The 24,549-nt window shown below is 36.0% G+C and overlaps 1 protein-coding gene across 5 annotated transcripts in view; it reads left to right on the top strand.

Moving 5' to 3' along the window:
- The window catches only part of LOC105212580 (14-3-3 protein zeta), a 45,667-nt gene that overhangs the window by 17,073 nt on the left and 4,045 nt on the right, over positions 1-24,549 (top strand). For 3 of the 5 annotated variants that reach the window (XM_029040392.2, XM_011184630.3, XM_011184629.3), the window contains exons 2-5: positions 19,677-19,877; positions 19,959-20,072; positions 20,604-20,730; positions 24,167-24,290. In XM_029040392.2, coding sequence (XP_028896225.1) covers positions 19,816-19,877; positions 19,959-20,072; positions 20,604-20,730; positions 24,167-24,290 — 427 coding nt within the window. In that variant the 5' untranslated portion in view covers positions 19,677-19,815. Of the gene's footprint in view, positions 1-2,316; positions 2,473-18,355; positions 18,491-19,676; positions 19,878-19,958; positions 20,073-20,603; positions 20,731-24,166; positions 24,291-24,549 lie in introns of those variants that run through there. The other 2 variants (XM_011184631.3, XM_011184632.3) reach the window with 2 other exon arrangements.

The following is a 24,549-nucleotide window of genomic DNA, read 5'->3' as shown; positions in this document are numbered from 1 at the left end:
ATATTCTTTAGCAAATTTTAATCTTTTTTTCTTATTTGCTATTGATATGAATGGTTTACGTCGCGCAGTTCGTCCGTAATAACCAGCTTTGTGCAGCACATTTCTCACAGTCTGGGGATTTATATTTTTTTTGAATTCGACATTTATATTATTCGTTATCTTTACTGCCGAAATGCGCGGGTTACGCTTGACGGCAACTATGGCATTGCGTTCTTCGTAGGGAGTCAAAGCTTTAGGTCTGCCCGACCTGTGTTTTATATTTAGATCACCATTATTTGTATAAGATTTTATAATGTTATAAACACTAGAATGACGTTTCCCTACCTCCTTGCCAATTTCCCGCAAAGTTTTATTTTCCAAATATAATTTTAATATTAATTTTCTTATTTCGAGCGAAATTTGTACACCACGGCCCATTTTTTATTTTATTTAAACAACTAATTACACTAAACTCTTGCTTTTCCGCTTGATTATGTAGTTCTCTGTCCGGCTTAACGAAATAACTAAAAAAAATTTGATCAAACGCAACAAAAACCAAAGTTACACGACACACTGAATGAAGTGTACTTAAACTTTTTTGACGACTTTTTGGCTGCTTTCTGAAAACTCAACGTCTCAGTGTCACCACAAGAAAGATAACGGTACAGAATCACTCAATAACGATGAGCATAATGCTGTTCTTAAAATAAGCTTAACGGATTTTTTTTAAATTTCTATGGAAATTTGTTGTTTGAACGATTTTTTCTGTAAATTTTTACTGTACCTAAACTTAATTGATTCACTGTATGTAATAAATGTAAAATTCGGAAGAGTCTTATCTTAAATGTCAAATTTTAAAAATTTTCAAAGATCGGTTAAAACTTTTCGGATCTGCCATAAAAGAAAAAAAATACTTTGATCAACAGAAGTATCTTAAAAAGAAAAATATCAGGATATGCCTTTACTTTGCAATATTTCTTTATTTTTTCAATGCAATCGAGTTTTATGCACACCCTAGTAAATATAATTCACTAAATAACCATAAATTGCAGCTTAAAAATTTTTATAATTATCGCCTAACTATCGCCTTGATCAAATACATACATACACATATCAGTAATTGCTGAATTATAATTTTTTTTCGAGATAATTATGAGCAGTTAGCTGCTTGCAATACCACCGCAGTCACCAACATTATGTTCCTCGCATTTCAACGGCGCAAGATGACGCAGCACACAGTAGCAGCAGCATAATTTTCAAAATTAATGACTGCTGTAACAACAACAACAACAACTACAATTTTTTGCTTCACTCCATTTTCAATTGCCGCATATTACTCATCGTTTTCTAAGTTTTTTTTTTCTTTATTGCTACTGCAAGAGCAATCTAGTGTTGGTGGCCCATAGCAACTCATAGCTTAGTACGTACGTTAACGAAGTTGCATTAAGTTCATGCCACGCCATTGCATTGAGAACTTGAAAATCGAGTTATACGCATGCAGCAACATATACACACACACACACATGCATGCATATGTGTATACGCATTCACTGAATTCCAATGCTATGGAAAAATGTAATCATCATGCACTCGATACCTAATCGGACACCAACTTGTCTCACTCGCTGCAGTCGCGGCATTTCGACGGCTTTTTCTCCATGCAGTTGTTTGTGCCACTGCAATGCTGCTACTGTCGCTTCACACTAATGTACGTGTCGCTTTATATGCTGCGCTTTTGAGTTGTTGTTGTAAAATCATAGCAATTAGCCCGCGGCGTGAAGTAGCTAACATTGGCCTCCGTGCAGCTTTTTGACGCCGCTGCCTGCCGCAGTTTATATTGGGCTACAGCTAAGCTTCTATGTTGGCCGTACTATTGATATGCTTTTGTCTCCAACAAGCACGTATAAGTATGTGTGTAGTATACTGTATATGTATGTAAGGTATTCTTGAAATCTCGCTTGCTTTTCATCAAGCTGCAGCTTGTTGTGTAGTCGTCGTGGTGCCCAGTCAGCACGTCGACGTTGACGGCGTCGTCAATGCTGCAAAGTAAACGTTGCCATCGGCGTTTTACACCACCCCATCATGCTATACGTACGTGTACACTAGCTACATACAGAGAGTATGTGTGCTTGTAGCTGGTTTTTTGCCCGGTCGGCTCCAAATATGCTCCAGCGAGCGCCACAAACACTATACATATTCGTTGCTCAAGCTTATTTTCTGCCAGTCCTCTCACTAACTCGCCCATTCTGTTGTGGCGCTCATGCGTCATCTCGCTGGTGTGTAGTTACTCGCTACTTTTTCTGTCCAATTGCCGAGGTTCATTCGTCGTCGTCGTCGTCGTCGTCGCCGTCGCCTTCGTTTGGGTTTTTGATGCTCAACTCCAATTTGGCCAATTGGCAAGTTGGTAGTTAAGTTGCGGTGAGAAGCGTGTTAGCATGTTTCTTGTCGGTGTTGCGTGAACGCAGAGAAATTATAGCAAATTATATAGAAAAAGTCAGTACCATTAAACTTATACAGCAAACAAAAAAATTGAAAAAAAGTATAATCAAACAATCACATATATTCATATATACACACAGAGACATATACGATTTTGTTGCAGTAGTGCGAAATAACATTTTCACATTTGAAAATTTGTGTGTGTGTAACAATTGACTTGAAGAAAGCAACAAAACGCAAAAGTATTAGCAAAAAACTACATATTGATTTGTGAAAATACGTGAAAACGTGTAAATTATTTTAAACGTGTCGTTTGTTGTAGCCACTAAGTCGGCGGCAGTCAGTGTCTCGCAATTTTGTGCCGCAGAATCTGGTCTCATCTGTGTTGGCCACACTCTGTGCAGCTAAATTCTTGTAATTGGATTTGTTAGGCGTTGCATTTTTGCTTAGATTAGGAACGCTAGCAGCATTGCAGAAAGGCCCATACGTACTTAAATACATATTTATACAACTATAAGTTAGTTAAGGTAAAAATTAAAATAATTAAAAAGTAGCATACTAAAGTTTTTAGAAGTAGCTTTTATTAATGGAGCAATTGAATTGAGAATTTTTGCTCATCATCCATTGGAATTTTGTGAAATGTGTATTTTCATTGTGTTGTTTTAAATTAGGCGTTAGACGTTTGAAGTGTGAATTTGCCTTTCATATAGTTTTATATATATTTCTATGTCTGTCAGATCTCTTTATCTTTGACTATATGTTAGCTTATACATAAGTTAGTCTTCTGTTTGTGATTTTATTCGCAAACAATAACAGAAATATATGAAAAACATACACAAGAAAATAAAATAAAATGTTTGCAAAACCGCATAATTGTATATGCAAATACTTTCTTCTTTCATGAAACGCACCCACTTTTGCAGAAAAAACCCCACTATTTTCTTGTTTGCGACGCAACTATGCATTCGTTTAACCAGTCAAGCGAATCAGCAAACCATTGCCGCCACTCCTTCGCATTTCATTAGCATGACGCCAGTTAACTTTTTTATTTTATTTTTTATTTCACTTTTTATTTACCAAGCATTTTTACATGTTTAAACATACTGTGGAGGTCAAGGGTGTGTTGCCATATGCGTTAGAGAAATAATAATACGATTTTTGATTTTTTTTTAATAAAATGTAAAATTCTCTTCAAATTAGTATAATATGACTTTTACAGATATTATATATTTTTTTAATTAGTATTCTCTTACTTTTACTGATACTAATTTGATATTTGATCTTTCATATTTTTTAATTAGCATTTTTTTAATTCGCTCGAGTTACAATATAGTTACTTCCCGCTGTTTAACAATGAATTCATGTTTCCTAATTACGCCAATTATTATAACTTCAATACATGTTAGTGTTGTTGTATCAAAAAATAAATATTCTTTTGTTCGAAGTCATCACTACGCACCATTTGAAAGCACTTTTCTATCCTCTTATAATATTAGACTTTTGTATTATTAATAAAGTTTTTATTGGATGCATTTACTTCCCCCACTATAATGCGCTTTTATTCTGTTGCATTTAGTTTTAATTATAAATTTATGATGTATGCACAAAGAATGCGCCTCGACGTTATGATGCATCACTGCACATAGCGAAAATATATACAGACACATGTACAAAGCATACATATAGACGCAGTGATTCGCTGGCGTCATGGAAAATCAAGTTGAGCAAATGAAAAAAATACGAAAAACTCGTAAATAAAAATAAAATATGTTAATGAAATACAATTAAATATATTTTATTTTGCATAAATTATGATTAACAAATCAAATAATTATATATATTTTATTTTGCATAAATTATGATTAACAAATCAAATAATTATTATTTCCTTCATAATAAATATTTATTTGAAATATAAAGCTTAAAATATCAATGGCAACGCCACCAAATTTGACAGCTGATATTTTATTCTTTTGTGTTTAATTTCTGAAATATTTCATTGTAACTTTTTATCATATTAATTGCTTGCAATTTGTTGTACTTACATTTATAATGCGTTTATTCAAAGTATACATTCGTCAGAATTACGGGTCGCACATCTAAATCGCCATTTTTATAATGTCATTAGCATTTGATGTGTACTCGCCCTGATGGTGGCGCCTTTGTTAGTTGCTGGCAACGTGCCTTTTGAACTTGTAATGAGATTTCGACAACCTTTTTCCACAGAGTCAGAGTTCACCGAATCAAAGATATCAGACAGACAAACGAAACACAAGAAAGTCAACGAATTCTGCTATTCTGCAACGCCATCCTCAATTTCATGCACTTCACATACATACACAAATCCTTCAACGCCCAACTTTTCTGTGCGCTTACCACGTATTTTCCGTATTTGATGTTGAAGTTGGCAGCTAGGTTAGTGGGTGGGAATAATTTTCTTTTGACTACTTATACTTTTCACGGCACATATGTAGGTGTTTCGCCAATGCAGCGCTTGTGTTTGAAACAAACTTCTTAATTACCTGCGCATTTCGGTTTGGTGCGTGCAAAAATTAGTTAGACGAGTTTGCTACCCACAGTGTGTTGGTGGCTTATATCGGTTTTGTTGCGTGAAGTTGGGTTTATTTTTCATTGGTGTCATATATCCTTATATTTCTGGCTTGTGTCTACATTTGAATGTATGTATGCTGCGTGGTAGTAATCTTCTGATTGGTTGTGCTTATTAGAATATATGTAAGATTTTGTGACATAAAAATCTATCTGTAAATTACATCTTCTTTATTTATCGCTGATTTTGTCACGTCATCTTGTCTCTTAACGCTTGATTTATATTTTATTAGATGCATATATACCTTACATTTATGACTATGTAGTATTACATAAAAGCACGTGGGTGGTTTAAGATCGAGTTTACTCACCCATCCATTTAATTTAAGTCCAAGCAGTCCTTTAGGCGCCTTCAAACTTTTTTAATTTATTTGCCTTTTTTTTCGACATTTATATTTGTTTAACCGAATTCATTCGTATTACCCCACCACCTCCTGTTCTCGTGGCTATGTGCTCGCTCATGCGACTGTGTATATGTATATTTCAGCTATATGCGCCTTTGCCTTCACCTAAATTTTTTTAAAAAGTTTCGCTTAGCAACGTCAAATTCATTTTCATCCTTAACTTTTTTCTTACTGTTTGCTCTTTCCATCTGCTAATTTTCTTTTTTCGTATACTTGCTTTTTGTTTTTGCATGCCTAAACGAAAATTTGCCGAAAGATTTTCATAGACGCCTTGTCGCGTGTGTTTTACAAAGGCGACGAGGTACGTTTGCTGAACTTACAGACAAACATACCAATGTACGTACATATGTACTTTAGACTTCTAGGAGGCCTTAAAGTTTCTTATCAGCCATTTTGGTACGAAAATGTGATATAAATTTGCTGCCAAGTAAACCGTGTTTTGTAGGCGCCATGGCAATTAATTTAATTGGAAAATAAAACAATAAAGAATACAAAAAATTAATTAAATTAAATTAAAATATAGTAAAATAAAATAAAATATAGTAAAATAAAATAAAATAAATTAAAGTGAAATAAAATAAAATATTCCGTTATTCAGTATTTTCATAACTGTCAAATTGTTGAAATTATTTGAACATTGTTCTCGATTTACAGTAGGGGTTAAGTACATTATTTACTTTCAGTTTCAGTAAATGAGCCCTTCAGCTTGTTTTTGTGGGCTCCACCTTTCACGCTTTCATATTTTATTTCGCATTGTTTTCAATGTCATTCACTAGGCCGACTTTTTACATTTACAGTTTGATAACATTAGAGGCGCGGATATTATAATCTATATTGTGTTGTGTTGTCATATCCGTCGGTTTCATATACCACTCCACCACTCGCTCCTCAGGCGTTCATATGATTTTTCACGTTCGCTTTTAAAGTGTACTGGCGGCTTTTAGAACTTAGCGGCAGTGTTTTCCATATATTCATTTTTTATGTGCAAAAAAAAAAAAAATACTGTAACGTGTGGTAATAAAAACTTGAACGACTTTATTTTTTCTTTTCAGTCGTGTTTGAGTTACTTTTGTAACAAGTCCAAGCGTATTTATGCCTATCAGCGTATTATTTCGTTGCCGCTTTTTTGTGGCTGTTTTTATTACATTATATCTACATATATTTTTGTTTGTTGCTGTGTCGATTCATTGAATGTCAAGTGCGCAATATTTTAAGTACCTACACACAGCCATACATTTATTGTATGAATGTATGTATGTATTCGTTGATTCGTTGCATATTTGGACTCTTCAATTACTACTGCCATATATTGTTCACTTGCTGCTCAAGCACGTTTGATTTTTTTTTATTCAATTCAATTATTCATTTACTTACTTCCACTTGCCTTAAATTTAAACAAAAAATATATTTTTATATTTGTTTGTACGCGTTTATAAATTTGCAAATTACGTCAGCATTCGTTAATAAATATATTCCGCCTTTGTTTGTCTTTTTTGTATACACTTGTTTATCGAATTTATTTGTTTGTACATCGGGAAATCTAATTACAGTTCTTGTTGCTGAAAATATACTGTTTTTTTAGTTTATGTGTGGAAAGTTTAAGCATAAACGAAACGATGAAAATTTGTGAAAAACAAAAAATTAAAGTCACCTCTGAGAAGGTGAAATAAATTATTCGTGCGATTTTTATGCATTTTGATTGCTTATTTTAGGTTTTAAATGTTTGAATCCAATATTAAGCTATTCATCGAATCGATGAAAATGGTTTCTAGTGGATTTAAGTCTAAAAAAAGTTGTGTAATACTTTATTTGAATGCTTAAATCAAATTTAAAATTATTCGTCGAATCGATGAAAACGGATTATATTGAAATTTCGTTTTTAAAAATGTAAGCAATTAAATTTTATAATATTTAATAATTATTTATTTTATTTTAAAACTTTAGATGCTTAAGGGGTTATATACAGTTAGAATTTTCAAAAAATCGATTTTTTTTATTTCATTTTCTTAATGTACATAAATTTAAGAATACACACAAAAAATTTCATATCGTTCCGGTGAATATTTTCAAAGTTACAAGCAAATGAAAAATTTGAAAAGGCGTTTCAGAGTGCTTGTAAGTACAAGGTCCAAACTTTAAACGCGTTTTTCTCAAAATGGTGTTTTCAAAGTCGGTGACCAACATTACTCGAAAACGGCTAGGTCTCAAATTTTAACACGACCTTCTTAAATATATTTTTTAGTAATTAATCGAAGATTTTTTCTCTCAGATAAATATTTTTTTTTTTATAAACAATTTAAGGCCGACATTTCGATGAAAAATCGATTTTTTTTTTTAGAAACCGCCATTTTGTCAAAAAATTTTATTTTGCTTATTCCTTCGATTAATTACTAGATTTAACATTATTTTAACGAAATCTGTTTGGTTTTTTAATTTCGGATGATCCAGTTCCGAGATATAGTGGTCACCGCAAAACGTCTTTTTTGAGAGGAGCTCCTGGAGATCAGCTGTAGCTCTTTTTCAAATAAATATTTTTACTAGTACTAAGTCTTAAAATACAGTTAAAATATACCATAATATGTGTATAAATTTTTGGATCAATAAATTAAAAAGTTTTCTCAGAAAAAATTCTAGAAAATTCACTTTTTTTAAGTTATACGTCGAATCGATGAAGTCTGGATTTTTAATTAAAAAAAGCTTAAGAAATTACATTTTTCAATATAAAATATTGTAAACAATTTATTTTAACACTTTATATGTTTAAATCAAAAATTAAATTCTACGTCGAATCGATGAAATCAGTTTGTAACGATATTTTCACAGTAAGCGTCAACAATTCAATTTTATAATATAATCTAATGCTAATTCCTTCACATATACGTAAAAACCCGACAAATATTATCAATTATTTATGCATATTTTCAGCAAATTTATGCTTCAACGCATTTTAATTGTAGACGATAATTAAAAGGTGAATAAGAATTGCTGCGGCGAAATTAACTGACTGCAAACAACATTAATATTCTGTACATTTATTTCACATAAAACATATACACACATATTAAAGAAATAGCAGCGAAGAAAAATCGAAGCATACACAATAAAAAAGTTGTTGTTGCCGTGTGTTTAGGTGAGGTGAGGTGTGTTAGCTTAGCTAAAGAGAGATAATTTGAGGCGATATAGCAGCCACCCACATATTTATTAGACACGAAAAATTACTTATGCATAAATTTGTATATAAATATCTGTGTATATATATATATATATATATATATGTATGAGTTAATTTTTTTTTTATATACATAAGTGGAAATATTTTTTTTTTCGTTTATATTTAGTTGGCGTGCGCGCTCACACACATTCCACAGGCGCTAATTCGGCATATTTTCGTTAATACAATCATACGCATAAAATCGCATATTTCTGTCCGCGCTGAATACAGCACAGCATTCAAATTAACGTATTTTCAATTATTTATTATGGGCAATAAAAGAAAAAATTTGGCGTTTGTCGGTTTCATGTAAAAAGTTATTAGATAATGCCTATTAACATATTTCTATGGGCACAAGTGTATTTATGCACTCATAAGTATGCTTTTGCTGTCTTTTGGCTATAAAAGTACTCATTTCATGAATGACACAAATGTCTACGAAGAATGTCTAAACGAAATGGCGCACACTGACCGATCGTGCTTATGTATCGCGCCGACGATAGTGTTGATCATTAGATTAGATCGAGCGAGTAGTGGAAGACGGGCGTGTAGTGTTGCCACGAGCGTTTTTGTTGTATTTATTCTCTGTATAAAATATAAAATGTACGCTGCTGCTCTTCGTAAGTTTCTCCCTCAATATATACGTAGTACATGACTAGACCGGCCGGCCGGTCGTTTAGTCAAATGTATGTAAAATCGTATGAATGACCGCACTGACTTTGCTTTGGGCTAATGCTAATGCTTTGGTCGAAAAATATGTAGTAGTGCCGAGTGTTTGAACCCACTACTGCTTGCCTGCTGTGTGAAGCCATTGAACTCGTTTCTCTGCGTACAAAATTATTACAATTGATTTGTGTTTCTTGCTCCATTTTACCTTTGCAAAAATTACATATTATTTAAGTCACATTAAATGTTAGTTATTTGTTACAAATCATATCCGTTAAACTGAAATTAAAGCAAATCGGAAATGTGTTACAAAATATACCTTTGCCAAGTTGAAGTTTCTTGAATATATTTGCTAACTTGTTTTTGTACTTTTCCGTTTTTTTTTCTTTTTGCATAACAATTCATTGCAAATGACTGCTAATTGCCCAAGTTCGAATTGAGAGCAAAATAAAAGCGTTAAAACTGTTGTGCCAAAGGCTATTTGCGAAATTTCTCCTGAAATGGCCAATTAACTAAAGTGCAAAAACATTTCGTTTCTAGGCACGTGATTGTTATTTTGTTGTTGTTGTTGTTATATACAAAAATATATATTTATGTATACCCTAACGAATTTAACAACTTTCGAAAACCAAATTGAATTTTTCGCATTTTTATGCTAAACAATTTGGTGGTGACTAATGCTATGACAGCATACACCGCATACAGTTAGCAAAAATTAACTGTGCAAAATAAAAAAGAACAAACAAAATACACAACTTGAAAATTTACTCGCTACTTTTGCTTGAGTTCGACTTTTGTCAAACTAAAAAGTCATTGAATTTGGCTTTTGTCAAAATGCTCTGAATCAAGTTGTCAAAAAAAAAAAATATTGAATTCGATTTCGATAAATGATTAGAATCGGTTTCTGTCAAAAAAACTAAATGTTGGTGTATCATAAATATCTACTACTTACACTTTATTTATACTTATTCATACTTCCTGCTTTTGCAGCGTATGACTTATATTTGCTAGCTTCAGACGACTTTTGTGTTTTTTTCTTTGTTCAGCACGCCCACCCGTAAGTGATCATGCAGCCGATAGCTGTTGTGTGGCTGGCACTCTCATTGCTCACTACAATTTAATATGAATTTGCACATATTCATAATAATACAAATATAAATTTATATTAAGCAGAGCAATAACCGACAACTGACTGACTGACTGACTGACGGCGGCTGCATGACTCAGCGGTGAATTCCGAAATATGTCTGTTTGTGGAAATTACGTTGCCCCAATGGCACTCAGACGATTGTGTGCTGGCTCTATGCCTCATTGCGCTGCTTCAATGAGTTAATGCAATTTCCGATCTCCATTTTTGATAGTATAACTCAGATTGTATGTTGAAATGTTTGTAGATTTGCGTTATATTTTGAGCGTATGTGTCATTTGAACATGCTATGAAGTGCGAAATATGATTGAAACGAAAAAAATGTTCTTTGCAGTACGAGTACACGCGGTGCTCGTGGTAAAATACATTATTTTACCGTTACTTAAATATTTTTGAATTGTTTCAGATTAATATTAATTAATTATTAATAATTATTATATTTCCGTCTTAATATTGGCCTGTTACCCACTTACTTTGAACCGATTTCACTACATTGTCCTTTATTTCGTTTTACAATTTCGCCATTGTAATCCGTTTCGTGTCAGTTTTTCTGCATACAACATTACATTGTTTTTTAGTTGCCAACTACAACTTTTTTTTAACAACTACAACTACATTTGCAATTACTATGTGGCGAGTGTATTCATTACTTTTGCATCAAAGTGTGTAAAAGCATAGAATGCTGCATTTCTGGCTGGCTATTCGTTCGTTTACTCGTTAGCCGGTGAAATAGTTGGCTGTTTTCGCCGGTTCGCTAAGTGCCGGAGCGAAGTTTCGTTTTGGGTGGTTCCCTTGCCCGTGTGCAAACTGCTAACAACGATGTTAACTAGTAAAAGTTGCATTCATTAGTATACATACATTTTTTGTCTGCTGCATTTTATACCTCGTATTTGTATTTGTATTTGTTTTTGCATTTGCGTTTTGTTTTCCATATTGCGGAATTTTTTTTTCACCACGTTATTAGTTTCTCCACAACTCGTTGCTTTGGTTTTGGTTTTTTCTGCTTCTTCTTTTCATGACTGCATTATTGCGTTGTATTTGTGGTTTGTTGGATGGAAGTGGTCGCTGCACCACCACCACCTCACCACCGCTCACTACACCAAACAATTCAGTGTGAGTCATCATCCAATGCCATAGCCGACGCCAGCTGGGGATAAGTGTGCCACCAGTGTGGCGTCACGTCACCTCGACGCGACTCGCCGTGTCAGCCAGCATTGCAGTGTTGGCTGCGTTGCCACAATTTTTCTTGTGCTAGCCTCATTTTTCGTTTTCGTTGTTTGTTGTTGTTTTAGTGTGTGCCTGCAACACCCTAACCACCTAGTCCAGCTGAGAGGCAGTTGGTTGCTATGCGGCGCACACAAATGCATATAAGCTGCAAGTTGTCCAGCGAAATTTTCTCATTTGCCCTCTGCTCCTAAAACGCATGTAGTTGGCGACTTCACAGCTTATTATATACCATGCAGTTGCAGTTACACATATATTTTCAGCTACTCGACTTCTAATTCGTTCTGCATTGCATTTGTTGTTATTGTTGGTTGCCTGTTGGTATTTTCGTATTTTCTATTTTTATTTGAATCACAATGCAGCTGTAAATAACAAATCAACGCCATGGCCCTATTGGCCCTAATAGATGCTGAGCTCTTGGGTGTGAGGCGAGTGCATTGTTTTTGTTGTAATTTCCAGTAACTTGACGAGTTTCTTTTGCTCTCTTTGAGTGACGCGATTTTTATTTTTATCACATTCAACTAATGCTGGTAGTCAATTTTGAAAGAAATCAATATTATTTGACATTTATGATATTTATTGTTGTATTAGAAGTGACAGCGCTTAAAATAAACGGACAGCTACAAAAATAATAAAAAATATTTATTCGCATGTCGAATATCTGACAAAAAAGCAGTTACTAACACTAAAAATGCATTTAGTTCTTATAACTTTTGTGTAAATGTGGGGGATGGGGTCATATGTAGAAGTTCACGCAAGTGAGGAAAGTTTCTGATTGCCATTCACTTGGGAGTGGCCAGGAACGATTCTTTTGCATATGACTCAAGCAGCTCACGACTTCCGGTTTTAGACCAAGTATCCCCTGGGTAGCTAACAGACATCCGTTTGGAGGCGAGCTAAAGTGAGAAGGCGAAGCCCGCTTGTGCGGTTGTGCGTAGGGCTTGGGACCCACCACATAAAAAAATCTCCCCAATGAAAACAAACACCGAGCCTCGGATGAGAAACTCCCCTTTTGATGACGACCCCTGCAAACGTACTAAGGATCATGATTTGAGGGCATGCACCTGGAATGTCCGGACTCTTAATTGGGAAGGTGCCTCTGCCCAGCTGGTTGATGTCCTCATACAACTAAAGGCTGACATCACCGCCGTCCAAGAAGTGCGATGGACGGGACAAGGACGGAAGAAGGTGGGTCCTTGTGACATCTACTACAGCGGCCATAGAAAGGAGCGCAAATTTGGTGTTGGATTTGTGGTGGGAGAGAGACTCCGTCGCCGAGTCCTGGCATTCACCCCGGTGGATGAACGTCTAGCCACAATCCGCATAAAAGCGAGGTTCTTCAACATATCGCTGATTTGCGCCCACGCCCCAACGGAAGAGAAGGACGATGTGACCAAAGACGCTTTCTATGAGCGCCTAGAACGCACCTATGAGCGCTGCCCCCGCCACGATGTCAAAATCGTGCTTGGCGATTTTAACGCCAGGGTGGGTAAAGAAGGTGTCTTTGGCACAACAGTCGGAAAATTCAGCCTCCATGACGAAACATCGCCAAACGGCCTGAGGCTGATCGACTTCGCTGGGGCCCGAAATATGGTTGTCTGTAGTACCAGATTCCAGCATAAAAAAATTCATCAAGCAACGTGGCTGTCCCCTGATCGAAACACGCGCAACCAAATCGATCACGTTGTGATAGACGGAAGACATGTCTCCAGTGTTTTAGACGTGCGTACGCTCCGAGGACCAAACATTGACTCGGACCATTATCTAGTAGCAGCAAAGATACGCACTCGCCTCTGTGCAGCAAAGAACGCCCGTCAACAAACACAAGGAAGGTTCGCCGTCGAAAAGCTGCAATCACAACCGACAGCCGAACGATTTTCTACTCGACTTGCACTCCTGCTCTCTGAGAGCACTCATCAGCATCTCGATATAAGGGAGCTGTGGAACGGCATCTCAAACTCATTGCATACCGCTGCAGCCGAAACAATTGGTCTACGGCAACGCCAAAAAACCAGTTGGTACGATGAGAATTGTCGTTCCGCAGTGGAGAGAAAACAGACTGCCTACCTCGCAACGTTGCGATCGACCACAACACGTTCGGGGTGGGATAGATATCGAGAACTGAAGAGGGAAGCGAGACGCATTTGCAGACGTAAAAAGAAAGAGGCCGAAATGCGTGAGTATGAAAAGCTTGAAAAGCTGGCCGACATGGGTAATGCTCGAAAATTTTATGAAAAGATGAGGCGATTAACAGAAGGTTTCAAGACCGGAGCATTATCATGTAGGGACCGAGAAGGTAATCTGGTAGCGGATGTCCAGAGCACACTGGGATTATGGAGGGAACACTTCTCCGACCTGCTCAATGGCAGTGAAAGTACAACACCAGGAGATGGCGAACCCGATTCCCCAATCGATGACGATGGAATAGATGTTCCATTACCCGACCATGAAGAAATTCGAATAGCAATTACCCGCTTGAAGAACACCAAAGCGGCGGGGGCCGATGGATTACCGGCCGAGCTATTCAAATACGGCGGCGAAGAACTGATAAGGTGCATGCATCAGCTTCTTTGTAGAATATGGTCGGAAGAAAGCATGCCTGACGATTGGAATCTTAGTGTGCTCTGCCCAATCCATAAGAAGGGAGACCCCACAATCTGCGCCAACTACCGTGGTATAAGTCTCCTCAATATCGCATATAAGGTTTTGTCGAGCGTATTGTGTGAAAGACTAAAGCCCACCGTCAACGAACTGATTGGACCTTATCAGTGTGGCTTTAGACCTGGAAAATCCACAATGGACCAGATATTCACCATGCGCCAAATCTTGGAAAAGACCCGAGAGAGAAGAATCGATACTCACCATCTTTTTATCGATTTTAAAGCTGCCTTCGATAGCACGAAAAGGAGCTGCCTTTATGCCGCGATGTCTGAATTTGGTATCCCTGCAAAACTAATACGGCTATGTAAGCTGACGTTGAGCAACACCAAAAGCTCCGTCAGGATCGGGAAGGACCTCTCCGAGCCGTTCGATACCAAACGAGGCTTCAGACAGGGTGACTCACTATCGTGCGACTTCTTCAATCTATTGCTGGAAAAAATAATACGAGCTGCAGAACTAAATAGAGAGGGTACAATCTTCTACAAGAGTGTACAGCTCCTGGCGTATGCCGATGATATTGATATCATCGGAAGCAACAACCGCGCCGTTTGTTCTGCGTTTTCCAGACTAGATAAAGAAGCGAAGCGTATGGGTCTGGTGGTGAATGAGGACAAGACGAAATATCTCCTGTCATCAAACAAACAGTCGGCGCACTCGCGTCTTGGCTCCCACGTCACTGTTGACAGTCATAACTTTGAAGTTGTAGATAATTTCGTTTATCTGGGAACCAGCATTAACAACACCAACAATGTCAGCCTTGAAATCCAACGCAGAATCACTCTTGCCAACAGGTGCTACTTTGGACTGAGTAGGCAATTGAAAAGTAAAGTCCTCTCTCGACGAACCAAAATCAAACTCTATAAGTCGCTCATTATTCCCGTCCTGATGTATGGCGCTGAAGCGTGGACGATGACAACATCCGATGAGACGACTCTTGGGGTTTTCGAGAGAAAGGTTTTGCGCAAGATTTTTGGTCCTCTAAACATTGGCAACGGCGAATACCGCAGGCGATGGAACGATGAGCTGTACGATTTATACGACGACATTGACATAGTTCAGCGAATAAAAAGACAGCGGCTACGCTGGCTAGGTCATGTTGTACGGATGGAAGAAAACACTCCAGCTCTGAAAGTATTCGATGCAGTACCCGCTGGAGGAAGCCGCGGAAGAGGACGACCTCCACTCCGGTGGAAAGACCAAGTGCAAAGTGACCTGGCTTCACTTGGTGTTTCCAATTGGCGCCAAAAAGCAAAAAGGAGGAATGAGTGGCGCGCTCTGGTGGATTCGGCTATAATCGCTTAAAGCGGTTCCTACGCCAAATATATATATATATAAATATGACTTAGTGTCATTATTATTATTAACCCAAACGATTACCCTCCTCCCGCCCAACCGACGCGTGGGGCGCAGTCCGCATACGAGCGGAATTTGCCGAGTCTAGAAATAGGATTCCATACCACAGAACTATACTCCAATATAGGCAGATTAAATTGTGCTCTTCTTACTTAATTGCTACTTTAATGCCAATTTTCTTAGCAGCGCTAGCAAACAGTACCCGAAAATTAAGTGTGCAGTAAACAAACGTAAAATATTTCGCTGTTGATTCGCCTAAAAGCTTTGCATACAGTTGGTTTTATAAATATACAAAATTTCACAATATTTAATTAAAGTGTTACTCGCATTTCATTTAAGCTTTTAAGCATTACCGTGTGTTCCCTTCTCCAAAACCATTAGGTTTGCGCCAAATTGGTAAATTTTGCGTAGCTTTTGTCAACACAAATAAATTAACGTTGTAGTATTTCGGTAAATATATTTTACTGTTTATTTTGCTGGCCTTGCGACCCAAGCAAATCGAAATCGAATGGCTGCCCAAATATTGTCTCGGTAAATATGAGACAACACGCGGTTGTTGACTGTGTACACTGTGAGAAATTGTTGTGATATTTCTTTTCTGAATTTTTTGATTTTTTTTTTTTTCATATAAAATGTGTATGAAATTTCAAATACATATACGCTTGTGATTATTTTTTATTTAAATAGTTTAATTCTGTTTAAAAAGTAGCTTCAAATTTGCCTAAGCATGATTGCGCAAGCGCGCTTTCATCAATCAATATGTAGTCATAAAATTATTTAATCACTTACGCTGATATCTGATTAAATCTGATTTAATATCTCACTTAAAATTAATTGGCAAGTATTAATAATCAATCAAATTGCGTGCTTATAAGCTGTTGAAAGTAGTTGTGTATATCGGTTGTCGTTAGCTTTCCGGAATATGTATATCTTCTTTAAAAGTCTCCGCAATATTCAAAATTTCTCACTTTTAATAGTGTTAGACAAACTGTTTTTAATTTCACATATAAATTTCATATGGCTACCCATTAGCCCATCAGTCATGCTTACCTGCCAACTGTCATACGTCACTTCAAATTGTCATTATTGCACCAATATACTCGACGTTGCGTCACAGAGCCACAGCTGGTACTTATTTCACATTTGCTTTTGAATGCTTCAAGAATTTATTAAAAATTTTGAATTCTCATCATTGCTTGTTTCTTCCAAACATTGGTGTTATCAATAATATTTTTTTTTATCTTCGATTAGCTGTTTCATATTGCAGTATTTATTGGTTTTTTAAGTCTGCGCAACGTCAATATGCTGCTAATAAATAATACGTATTCATATTTTTTTACTGCTCTCCACATATTTTCTACTACTATGTATTTTATGACCGCGACTGGGTCCGTGCTTGGCTACAATCTAAGTAAAGTAATTCAACTACGCAGTTATTTAAAATAGTTGTTTGGTTGCACAAATATCTACGTATACATATGTATGTACAATGTACTTATCAGCTACGTCAGTTCCGCTGTTTAGATTACCTATTGCTGATTACGCTTGTGCATAAAGTTAGCCCTATCAGGTGTCGTCAACAACATTAAAGTTTCCATTTCACATTTGTGACAATATGTGTCTAACCTCATATGCTAAGCCCTTGGAATTTTCTTTTTTTTTTTGTTAAAATTTAATTATTTGTCTAAATTGAAATTGACATTAAAATATAATTTAATCCGTGCAACTTTGTGTGACTATTAGCTCTTCTCTCTCTCTCTGTTCCGAAATTTTCCGGCTCAACTTTTTGTTGTTTATCACACATTTACGCCTGCAATGAAACTTTTTCTGCATTTGCGTAAAACTGCAATTAGCGTTGATATCGGCCAATCCTCACAGTCTGCCTCTTCTTCACTTTATCTGTCTGTCTGTTTCATTGTGACAACTTTTTGCAAGCCTTGAAAAACTTTTAATTATGTTAAAATGTGTTTACGTGGCCTCTGTGTTGGTTGGTTGGTTGCCGGTCGGTCGCAAATGCATATAACAACCTCATTTAAGTAACCACCTACTCCGGCATAATTGTTTTTTCTCATTTTGTTGCATTAATGAAATTTCCATTTAAAATGAAATTGTCCTGGCGTTACAAAAAAAAACCGTCTGCTTCTAAAGGTCAGCTCGGCTTGAGGCGTTATCATGACGGCACTTATCGCATCAGCATTAAGCCTTTTTGATGTGAATTAAATAAAACCGTCGCGTTGAAAGGATACATGAAAGTAAAAGTAATGTTTACTGCCATTTTAATTAAGGCCGCCACGAAGCTGCAATAATGCTATATTGTATTTTTTAAATGTTTGCTTTTGTTGCTAGCTGACCAAGCGCCTTTTTTACAGCCACAAACAGCGCTCACATGCAAATATTTTTGTTAGCTAGCTGACGTTCTATTAATTTGAGCGCTCCCGTTCCCATTCAAGCTGCTTCTAGTGCGCTGTTGCTGCTGCGCTCCCATCGCTTATCAAGCCTTGGTTATAAATATCAAAAGCAAAGACAAATAAGATAACAAACATCGCGTATAGGCACTTGTAATCTTTTGCTCTTGACGTCCCGTGATTATGCAATCGTGTACGCATGCCGTCGCTCAACTGGCGTGTAGCTACTATTATGTGTCTGTATATAGCAGAATATTTGTATTTGTATGCTTGTGACATTAAAAAATGTTTGCTGATAAGCTTTTAGTCTCTTGCAAGCTTACTGCCGCCTGTCCGACCAGTTAGCGTGTAGTCCGCCCTAAATTCATTTCTTGTAGGCCACGATATTCCAGCGGTGAGTGTTGTCAAGTCTTGCTCTCCGCACGTTTGAAGTGTTTGAATGGTTTTGTGAAATACAAAATGTGTACTTTGGTTCTTTTTTCGAAATGATTTCAATTGAAAACGAGAAATGTGTGCGAAGCAGAGTCTGATAATGGCTTTTTGGTGCAAAATTGTGCGAAGAAATTTTATTTCTAAATGAAATATAAAAAATGTGTCAGACTCGCGAGTCTGTAGGATATTTAAAAAAAGTTGCAAGCGAAAAATATGTATTATGTAAAAAAAAAAAATAATTTCTGAAATGTGGTAAAAAAAAGAATTGCAAAAATGTTTAATAATAAAAAAAACAGTTTCAATTGCCTGAAACAAATGAAAAATAATGAAATTATCAATTAGGCTTGAATAAAATTTCCTCTTGGAATTTCATCAATTTCCATCAGTTGAAAATTTCTTTCGCGCTCTCAACATTGCATATTTCAACTAATTTTAAGCTAATAAAAGCTCAAGTGCTTTGAAGTTATACGAATTGCTTTCGCGTTATACCGTTTAAATAATTGCTTGTTGCGAGACATGGGGCGGCACGCACGTCAGCAGCAGGCTTTGACATTGCGGTAATGATCCTTCAATGCGCTTCAAGGCCAAAACGCGAACTCGTCAGCGCCGTTATGTATAGACCTAGTACATAGTACTGGTGTAAATACATAGGTATGAATGTTGGCTTGGCGGTGGTGGCTTATTTACTTTGGCCTTATGAACTCTTTACTACCCAGCAGCAGCAGCAGCAGCTACTGACGCAGAAAATGCGTCGACTTTACTTGCGGTTGTCAACGCCCTCTCAGCGCAAATGTCGCGTATTCACTGCGGCGTAATTTGTTTCATTGCTTCGGGGATTTGTGCGCGGCTTTAATTATGAATTTCTAATTAGTTTTATTTAAATTAATATCAACGGTTGTATATATGTATGTGAGTGTTTGTTCATAACGACCGAAAATTTTGCCAATTCTGGTGATATTTGCGGTATTTAGGCATACCAATAGTACTTCAATTAAAATTTTGAAGCTTTATGGACTAAACTTTAATTGGAAAAACAATAAAGTTATCCATTATTTGATTTTTCACTTTTTTCTAAGTTAATTATTTTCATTTCGACATTTAACTATATTTTACTAATCAATTTGTATTTTCTTTTGAATCTCTTGCAGATAGTCACACTGTGAGCGGCGCATTCAGTTTTAGAAACCCTGCGTTGTAATCTCTCTTGGCGGTTTGATAAGGAAAACCCACAGCTTCAGTTATTTTCTTTAAGCTCAGCGTAAGCAAACAAAAAAACAACACATCAAAATGTCAACAGTCGATAAAGAGGAATTGGTTCAAAAGGCAAAATTGGCCGAACAATCTGAAAGGTTGGTAACTTTAAAAATTTCTTTGAAAATTTTGAAACATTTTAATTAAAAAAAAAAATATTTTCTTTTTCATTTCCGCAGATACGATGACATGGCCCAGGCTATGAAATCAGTCACAGAAACAGGCGTTGAACTGTCAAATGAAGAAAGAAATTTACTCTCCGTTGCATACAAAAATGTTGTTGGTGCCCGCCGGTATGTCATTCATTTAGCTACTTAGCTGCTTAACTGTTGTGTATTGATAAGATAACTAACGAATGTATACATACATACATACATACATATTCAAAAATATGTATTTATATATAGAACGTGACTTCAAATGATTTATAAAGGAAAAGTGTAGCATTAGCAATGTCTAAATTTAGTTGATTTTAATACAAATACGCTACAGTATGTTTTATTTAAAAAAAAATTCCATTATTACAATGGTTGTATGTGTACTTCTGAGTATAACGTTATATTGCAAATTGTGATATGAGCACAATTTGTGTGCGTCATATTTCAGTTGTACAACGCATACTCATATTTTATTTCCATTTAATATACATTTTTTAATCAATTTGCTTTAATAGCTGAGAAAATTTATAAATAATGAATAATAGTTAAAAAATTGCTGTTACACCATAAATATGTATGTTTGTATATATTTTGTAGATTAAATTAATTATTATTTCTTCGTTTCGTAAAATTATTATAAAAATAATTAATTATATTGCATTTCAGATCATCGTGGAGAGTAATTTCATCAATCGAACAAAAAACTGAATCCTCCGCCAGAAAACAACAACTCGCCCGCGAGTACAGAGAGCGCGTGGAGAAGGAACTGAGGGAAATTTGTTACGAAGTTTTGGTAAGTTTATTATACGTTGTACTGAAAGCAGTATTTTAAAGAGTTAAAGCAACGACATATGACATACTATTAAACTAGATACTGCTGATCCAAATATGGACAGCCATTTTTTAAATATAACCAACCTGGGTTAATTATGGTGTCGCAGAATCGACTGTCGTGACTGTTTAATACTTGTACTGCATGCAACGAGTCTCCGCATGACACTAACCATCTCTTTGTATGCCAAATCAAAGCCACGCATCTATCACTCCACTCCCTATGGTTCGAACCTTTCGAAAATGTTCGCTTCCTGGACCTTTCATTAACCGACTTCGGTGGTAATTGGCTCCTCAACCCCCACAGCAAGAGTTTAGACAACCGTTACAACAACAATAACAATGATATATAATTAAAATTTCAATGAATTTTGATACTTCAAATTAGCATTTCTTGAATTTCAAGCGTTATGCTAAAAAATGCATTGTTTAAAGCCTTTAATTTGCTAGTAAAAACTGTAATACACAACGCTCATGCTACCATCATCATACGATGATGGCTATAATATGGCGCGCTCGTTGTTGACATTAACAATAAGTCGATTAAATTGGAGGTGAATGTGAATGCTAGGCGGTAATTGAAATAGTAATAAAAAGCAATATACACGCATACCAACATTCACTCGCCTGAGTAAAACATAAAAAAACGACATAAAATGCCGTAGCAAATAGCGCACTTGGCTAGCAATCTAACAGCCGACGGTTTGTTAGTAGACATACACGAGTGAAAACCATACACCACACCAACCAGCGTCCCCCAATGTTAGAAATATACCATGCTTAAGCGTTAAAACAAAGGCATTTCGTTATTCCTATTTGCCTTTGAACACCACTTCCATTCTCACGGCAGTATTGTTGTGTTTATAGGTTAGCTGGCGCTGTGGCAAGTACAATCATTTTGGTTGGGTGGGTAACATTAAAAGCATTGGCAGTAAAATTTGTGGTATATTAGTAGACATGTACGTGTGTTTGCAATGTCACGTTCTGTCATTTTGCCACAGTCCACTACTCAGCGCTCAATTGCAATACGCTCTTGCTTGCTGCTCCTGTCGTTGTGTGTGTGTGTGTCTAATGCAATAATGTCCATTAGAATTTGCTTTCGATTTCGTTATTTAATGTGGCTATAATACCTTTGGCTTCCTGTCTCTCGGTCTGCCTGCCTGCCTACCTCTTTGCTTCCTTGCTTGCTTTGCATGCCACGCGCAAAATGCTTTTAGATGTTGTGTGGTTGGTTGGTGCACGTCTAAGTGCTCGTGTTTGACGCCATATTTCCAACGCCTCTGCAGCAGCAGCAGCGCTTTTAATAGCACAAATTGAAATTCAATCGATACCGAAGAGAACACAACGGCTATTTTTAAGTGCTTTTCTGCGCATTTAATTTTCCTGCCTCTCCTACTGGCACTTAACAATTTTCATATACTTTTTGTTTTTTTTTCGCTTTGCGCCTCTACTTTGCTCTGTCACTTGCATTATATATATCTATTTCCATTCGACATTTTTATTGCCCTTTTAGTGGCGCGCTTGTGCCTTATCGTAAATTTAACCTTACACGCAGTAGTGTTCGACGTGTTTTTGTTGTCCGAGCAAAATTTGGTTAACAAATTGTCGAGTTTATGTATTCTCTGCTTATTATTATAGACGTTAATATTATGAAATCGACAGCAATTACTTTTATCACAAGCTGCCATCCATTGTTTCTATGCTGGTGTGTGTGTGGTTTTTGTTTTTGTTGCTCTCAATAATCCAATAGCATATTTATAACATGTTGTACTTAATACTTAATAGATAATCAATTTTACGCCTTTGATAGTTAATCAGCTGTGAAATAGGTCGTTGGGTGCGCGCGCTATGTAGCAAAGAAAATGAAAGTGTCACAGCGTTAGTGCTGATAAATGGTGGTGAGCAGGTGTACTGGCAGCAAACCACACCTAACTTCATGCATACATACACTATACTTTATACAAAAAAAAAACTTTAAATTTATTTATGTATTCAGCGATATATTGCTGAAGCAGCTGCTGTTATTGCTCGAGCATGCGTGAAGCTGATACACCCTGTTTTTACAAAGCTGTGTGCTTTTGTCTTATATTTGTTGTATCGCCCACCCACCCAATTGTGCGCTGAATTGTTGCGCATCCCTCCCACTTTAGGTCCATAATAATTTTCGTTTTTCCACTACCACCGCCGCTGCTGCTGCAAGGGCGCAGTGTGATCGATATGCTGGTAATTAATTACGCGCACACATTTCGGGGTTAAGGGAATTCAATTACACACCTTCACATATGTGTTTATCTCTGTGTTTGTGTGTGTCTATTTTTTATTGCCTTCAGCATGCTGTACATATGATGCTCATTAAAGCCGTATGCTACGCCCAACAGCCTGGGTGGTGTAATGACAAGCGCGTGTCAAATTTAAGTCATTAAAATTTGAAAGGACCAACTTGGTTTTCTTAAAACATACAGTGTTATGTTTCGTTGTAGGTTGGCAGTACAGAGTGATACAAATGTTTGCGGAATATAGTAAAGGAAACATCTTCTGTATGCTTTATATGTTATGTTGAGAAAACATTTAATAATATTGTATTCGAAACCATATATAGAAACATTTCAAAATTTATAGTTTCGAACTAACGGTATACGAAGGAATTTTCAGAATATATATTTTTGTACTATAGGTGTTCGAAAAAATTTAGAAAAATTTCAAAATTTATGTTTTTTTTTTACTATAGGTATTCGAAAATATTTAGAAACATTTCAAAATTTATAGTTTCTAGCTAATGGTATATGAAAATGTTCAAAATTTATGTTTTTTATTATATGTATTCGAAAAAATTATGAACATTTGTCGAAAATGTACAAAACTAATAATTTTGTACTACTGTGCAGCCACCCTAATGTTTTGTTTATCCATAAACTCTTCATAATGACACTTCATTGGACATAATACCTACTTTATCTTAACATTAAAGCACTACTCAAGCACACAGTAGATAATTAGTTGAGACTAATTATGTAAATAATACAATAATGATATGACTCTAGAGGCTCTCGTGCGACTATATAAATCATATTAAGTATTTAGAATATGCATAAAATTACACTTGTTTAGTAACTAACTGCTGATAATAAAAATAATAACTTGAAGTAGCATTTGATGCTACCGTTATACTTGTTGTTAGCGGAAAAAAAAATAATTTTGGGAATTGCTGCCGACTTGATAGCTTTTAGTTGGAAGAAAATCTGGCTCCAGAGACCCATTAGTCGTGACTTACTTGTACTTCCCCTTAATATACGACTCGTTTACTTCAATTAATATGTCATTTAAAATTTTTGATTTATTGTTTACCATATATATGTTTCTATAATTAATATATATTTTTTCTCAACTTAAATTTACAGGGTCTTCTGGACAAACACCTTATTCCAAAAGCCAGCAATCCAGAAAGCAAGGTTTTCTACCTGAAAATGAAGGGAGATTATTACAGGTATTTAGCTGAGGTGGCCACAGGAGACGCACGCAACAGTAAGTATTCGAATTTAGTTTATGGTTTACGCAGTATTGTAAAAACTGTTGAAACACAACCACCAACTGCCATCCAACCGATTCCAAAATATCATTATCACAAACCCACAAACCCACAATCCACACAGCTCTTAACCTTCCACACATGATACCCGTCATTTACAATACATAACATTTACAATAAAAAAATAATATTATTTAAAAAAAAAAATGAAATCATTGGTAATATACTAATATTAATTTAATTTTTTATCCCTCC

The sequence above is a fragment of the Zeugodacus cucurbitae genome, chromosome 6 (assembly GCF_028554725.1).
Source record: "Zeugodacus cucurbitae isolate PBARC_wt_2022May chromosome 6, idZeuCucr1.2, whole genome shotgun sequence".
Lineage (NCBI taxonomy): Eukaryota > Metazoa > Arthropoda > Insecta > Diptera > Tephritidae > Zeugodacus > Zeugodacus cucurbitae.
Note: the sequence above shows the minus strand (reverse complement) of the source record. Positions and strands in the feature narration are given on the sequence as shown.